A 6,000-nucleotide genomic window follows, 5' to 3' on the forward strand; every position below is an offset into this window, starting at 1 on the left:
AGTCTCAGCAAAGTCAGCTAGATTCTATCTCAAAAAAAAAAAAAGACATGGCTCAAGTGGTACAGTGCTTCACTAGCATGGGCTAGGCCTTGGGTTTAACTCCCGACACCATACACAAAAAAAAGTAAACAGACAGATAGACACACACATATAAACTAGAATCAGTATTAAAAGCAACAGTAACAGCACATAAGGATATAAAATATTGAAAGTAGTTCAACAGATTTACCAAATATCTTTTCATCCTTAAGAAAACTAATACTCACCCTGAAATACTTGGCCGAACATGTTCTCAGCTTGAATGGTAGCTGAAATAAAAGTTCTATCCCAGAGAAAATGTCTAAAACCCTAAATGCTAAATAATGATAGCTACCATGTACTACAAACTATTGCTTCTTTAGTTGTTCAAATGACCAGTTCTTCCTGAAGAACTCAGCTACAAACCCTTCAATTTCTAAACAGAGGCCTATTGTTACTAAGACATTTGAATGGATATCTACTTGTGGCATTTTTAGTGATACAAATGCTATATTTGAGTTCCAGATCTACTCAAAGAAAAAAGAGAGGACAATAGGTAAAAAAAAAAAAAAAAAAAAGTAAAATAAATCAGCAAGTAATGGACCTATAAAAATAAGCACAGTCCTTGCTTAGCATGTGCAAGGTCTTCAGTTCAATCCCTAGCACCACCATCACCACAGCAAAAAAGTACTTTTTCCCCTAAAAAAGTTCATTTCTATCCATCCATTTGAAATGAAGTTGCTTTTTTTTTTTTTTTTTTTGGCAGTACTGGGGTTTGAATTCAGGGCCTCATGCTTGCTAGGCAGGTGCTCTTACCACTTGAGCCACTCTGACAGCCCTTTATTTTTTACTTATTTATTTTTTAACAGGGGCTTGAACTCAGGGCCTATACCTTGAGCCCCTCCACCAGTCCTTTTTTTTGTGAAGGGGTTTTTTGAGATAGGGTCCCAGAAACTATTTGCCTGGGACTGGCTTTGAACCTAGATCCTTGTTATCTCTGCCTCCTAATTAGCTAGGGTTACAGGAGTGAGCCACTGCAACTGGCGAAATTGCTACTATTAATCACTGTTAATTTGGTGTATGCAAAGACAGCAACTAGTTTGCAAGACCCTATTTCAGAAAAAAACATCACATAAAAAGGGCTGGTGAAGTGGCTCAAGGTGTAGGCCCTGAGTTCAAACCCCAGTATCGCAAAAAATAAATAACAATGTTGCTTGTTTGACTGTGTCTCCCAAGGGAAAAATAGAGAATAACATAGAAGGGTAACATACCTTACAAAAAAATTTTTTTTCTTGCCATCATCTGTACAAAAATTTTTTTTTCATTAGGTGCTGGTGGCTCATGTCTATAATCCTCCTAGCTACTCAGGAGGCAGAAATCAGAAGGATCAAAGCTCCAAACCAATGCAGGCAAACGGTTTTCAAGACCCATCACAAAAAAGGGATGGTGGAGTGGCTTAAGGTATAGGCCCTGAGTTCAAGCCCCAGAACTGGAAAAAAAAAAAAATTAAAAAAAAAAAAATTTTTTTTTTGTTTTTTGTTTTTGAAGAGATTCTCCCCCATGTAGCCCAGGTTGGCCTGAAACTTGTAATCCTTCTCCCTCAGCCTCCTAAATGCTATGATTACAGCTGTGTATCACCATGCTGGTTTCTACTCTATAAAATTTTTGCACTTACTGTTGAAAATTCCAGTGAATGAAGAAAAATATGTAATAAATACATACATACACATAATGCTCTCTCTCTCTCTCTCTCTCTGCAAAGCAACAAAAAAATGTGCCTATGTTTCCAGGAATACTATAAGAATGTTTATGCTTGCATCCTCTGCTACCATATTGTGTCTAGATTTTTTGCTATTACTGCACTAGTTTTAATTGGTGAGCAGTTTCCTCTACTTACTTAAGAGGACTTGAGATATGCTGTTTTCTCAAAGAATCTAAAAGGAATCATTGTGAAAAAGCTCTCACTTAAACTCGTTTTAATGTTTTAGGCTTCTGTATTTCCAAATCCTGTAACAGTAAAAATTCTTCAGATAGCCTTAATACCCTCTCAAGAAAACAAATATTCTAGCTGGGCGTGGTGGTGCACACATGTAACTCCAGGTATTCTCAAGGATGAGATAGGGGCTAGGAGAATGGCTCAAGTGGTAGAGCACCTACCTAGTAAGCATGATGCCCTCATTTCAAAACCCATTACCTACCAAAAAAAAAAAAAACAACTGAAACAGAAGATCATGAGATGAGTTTGAGGCTAGTCTGGGATACACAGCAAGACTCTGTCTCAGAAAAAAAAAAAAAAAGATGAAAATAAAATTCTAAGAATACTTCCTAAGCTTCCTTTAAAAATTATGTAATTTTACAAATGGTACACTTAAAATTTATGCACTTCACTATATATAAATCTAACCCTTCGTCCTCCAAAAAAATACTGCAACTGCAGGAAATGGTATGAATGCTAAAGTGTTTAGAGGGAATTATACTAATACCTGTAACTTTGAGATGAATCAAAGCAAGAGATGGATTGATAGGGAAATGGGTATGTGATCGAATATACGGCAAATATTAACTATAGAATCTAGGTTTTAGATACAAAGGTGTTCACTGTAATTCTTTCAACCTGTGTTTGAAACTTTTAATAATAAATGAGAACAGGGCTGGTGGAGTGGCTCAAGGCAAGTGTGAGGCTCAAGTAGAAACCCCAGTGCTGCCAAAGAAAAAAAAATGAGAACATACTATGAAACTCAGCCCTTGATAAGAACTCTGCAGTTTGACAATTTTCACACTACCTTTTGAATAACTGTAATTTTAAGTCAGCAAAAACTCTACTGACATATAAAACAAATGCATGGATTTTTTTTCCAAATGAGCAGTTTTTTACCAATGTTAACATTATCATCACTTATAGAGTGAAGCTCTGTGAGTGTACAAGGCACTGTGCTACGCACTTCATGTTTATTAATATAATCCTCACAATGACCCTAGCAGTTGGTGATTATTATTTTCATTTTACACATGAAGAAACTCAGGTATGGAGAAATTAAATCATTTGCCAAAGGTCACAAAGAAATATTAGAATTCAACTCAGATCCAGCTAAAGTTCATGTTCTGTTTTTGTGGGCAGAGGTGAGTCCACAAAAGAGATACATTTCATTACCTAGAAATGAGAACAAAATTTTCCACAGATAATTCACTCTCAACACTAAAATTTCAAAATGACATGAATTTCTTGCAAAAAAAAAATATTATGGTAAAGGCAGTGCTACCATATTCTTAAAGGAAAGTTTTGAAACTGCCAGGGGTCACATAGGAGGTCAATAGTGATGCTGTAAAGAAAACCAAATTGTCTTTGGAACCAATTTCTGCTAGGCCATACAATATCAAAAGGAAAAGGCCTAATCAGCTGAACTTCTACCAAAACATCAGTTAAAAGAGGACTCTTCAGTTAGTTAAAACAGTGACAATTAGGCAATGAAGAAACTTACAGGTTTGGCGATCCAGTAGACAGCACAACTGATAGGATAACCTAGGCAAATAGCCTCAATATAACACAAACAGACATTTGTAATCTCTCAAATCTCCACTCAGTTCCAATAAAGCTTGAGCACTAATACCGAGGTGATTTTTAAAAATTCAAGGCAAAGTCATAAATAGCTGAACAAGCTCTGGGAACTCCTATCAATACTATGCACTCATTAGTACGCAAAAACCTACGACTTTTGTCCAAAAGATGCTTAGGACAGAAGACCTCACTACTGAGAAGTACTTACCTTTACAGCTGAAGGCATGTGTAATCTTTACTTCTCAAATTCTGGGTTAAGGGGAGACTAGATTCACCTCCTTAGTTAATTCACCAACTCACCTAATCAATGACTACACAACCTAGTCAATGATGAACACTAGGGGTCTGCCTGATCCTCACCCTCTCCCGCCCCCCACCCCCACCCCTTAGGGAAGACTCACCTGGGGAGTGGACTCCGACTCAGAGAACGCTTGCTCAAGAAAGGGCTGCTGGATCGCCTTCGCCCGTAGGGGCTGGGTGATCTCCCGCTGTAAGAGCCACTCCTTTCGTAGCTGGACGACCGTCTGCGGCTATAGGGACTCACAGACCTCTGTCGCCTGCTGTAGGGACTGGGTGAGCGGGTACCGGACTGATACGCAGAAGGCTCTTTGTAAGGTGGGCTGATGGACTGCCTTCTTGAGGTACTTCCAGGACTCTTCTTGTAGGAATCATAATTGCTAGAAGTATGAGATCTTGGGGGGCTAAGGTCGTAGTCTGGGCCGTAAGAAGCTCCTGAGGGGCTGTCATCTTGTTTGGAGCTGTCAGACCATTTCCTGTGGGGACTCCTGGATCTCCGTTTGGGGCTATCCACTGTTTTGTAACTTTTGGGTGTTTCCCTTTTCCGATGACTTTTACTTCGGTCTTTGTGTCCAGACTTCAACTCGCGTTCTTTCCGGGTCTTCTCCTTATGGAGTTTGGATGACCTGGATTCCTTGATGCTGCTTTTGGCTACCTGTGCCTTCCCATGTTCATCATTCTCTTCATTTGAGCGCTTGGAACTTCCTGATATTCGGTCCTTCGTCGATCCCGACTTGTTGGAGACTTCCTGGTTTTTTTCTTTTTCGGTCTGTTTAGTTTTCAATAAGTCTCGGGAACGTCTGTGCTGGTGGTGACGATGTTTGTGCAGGCGGTCACTCCGATCCGTTCCACGACGTTCATCATTCTCTCTCCTGTCTAATTTGAAGGCCATGTCATCAGAGAAGGTGTCCGAATCCGAGCTGATGTCATCATACTCCACCAAAGGTTTGATAATTGTACCCAGGGATGCTGCTTCAGGGGCCACCAACCCCATGTCTTTGGAGTGCTTGGACTTATGCCGCTTGTGCTTCGAAACCAAGCGGTGACGCTCTCTGCTGTTCGAGCTGCCACCTCCCGATTGCTGCAAAGTTCCAGAAGCTCCTCCACTCCCGTCCTTCTTGCCCCCATGTCTCTCTGAATTGGGCATTCCCTTTCCCCTGGCCTGAAGAGGGGGAAAATGTTCCCCTGTACTCCAAAGTAACCCCCACCCTCCCCCCAACCCCAATTCCACGCCCACCAAAGCGCTCCTAAAAGGGGGTGGGGAGGGAAGGGACGGTAGGCCAGGCTCCTCCTCCCTCGCGACTCCTCAGCACCCTCCTACATGAGGTGGGGGGTGAAGGAGCGAGAGAAGAAACGAGAGTTCTTCAGCAGTGGAGTTACGAGACAACGGGTAGCTGCTCGAAGTCTGCCCCCACCCTCCAGCCAAGCCAATCCTCAGGCCCAGGCGCCCGGGAGGTCGAGGAAGTAGGAAGCCGACGGCCCGGGTGTGGGGCCGACTCCGGCTCTGGGGCCCTGTGAGGACTGCGCGGGCCCTTCCCCTACCCGGTAGCCCGGCTCGGGACGGCTTCCTGTTGCCGGGTCCCGCGGCCTAGGTGCCTCACTCCCCTTTTGTCCCTTGCTCCTGAGGGAGCCCCTTTTCTAGCCTCCGCCTCACCTCAGTACCTCACACACACACACACTCGCTCCCTCACACAGACTCAGTCACACACTAGCTTAAACCGAAACGGCACTTGGAGGAGGGGGAGGGGCAAGCTCAGAAATTATCGCGAGAGTCAAATGTGCTCTCGCGATACTTCGTGCTCCTTTCACCTCTACCTACTATTTAATCAGACAACGCGAGAACAGGACCCGAGCAACAGACGCGTCCCGTTAGACTCTCGCGATAAGTTTAGATCTCCCATTTGAGAAAAGCTGTATTGATACCGAGCTAGCAAAATTTTAAAACCTGAACTCACTGAACAAACATTCCCAGGTTCCAGTACAAACGCATCTTAGCATATTTCACAACAATCGTCTTTTAACTATCAAGAATATTTCTAGCAAGGCAGAGGACGAATATGGAGACATTGCAACCCAAGTACCTTAAGTGTTTAAACAGTGCTTCCCATTTTTATGATGTATACTAACGT

The 6,000-nt window shown here is 42.4% G+C and overlaps 1 protein-coding gene across 9 annotated transcripts in view; it reads right to left on the reverse strand.

Moving 5' to 3' along the window:
- The window catches only part of Cdk12 (cyclin dependent kinase 12), a 79,783-nt gene extending 74,173 nt beyond the window's left edge, over positions 1–5,610 (reverse strand). For 5 of the 9 annotated variants that reach the window (XR_012438577.1, XR_012438578.1, XR_012438575.1 and 2 more), the window contains exon 1: positions 3,976–5,609. Coding sequence is in view for 4 of the 9 variants with exons in the window: in XM_020178052.2 (XP_020033641.2) it covers positions 3,976–5,018 (1,043 nt within the window). In the remaining 5 variants the exon portion in view is untranslated. Of the gene's footprint in view, positions 1–3,975 lie in introns of all 9 variants that reach the window. The other 4 variants (XM_074045874.1, XM_074045871.1, XM_074045873.1 and 1 more) reach the window with 3 other exon arrangements.
- Between the last annotated feature and the right edge of the window lie 390 nt (positions 5,611–6,000).

The sequence above is a fragment of the Castor canadensis genome, chromosome 11, assembly GCF_047511655.1.
Source record: "Castor canadensis chromosome 11, mCasCan1.hap1v2, whole genome shotgun sequence".
Taxonomy (NCBI): Eukaryota; Metazoa; Chordata; class Mammalia; order Rodentia; family Castoridae; genus Castor; species Castor canadensis.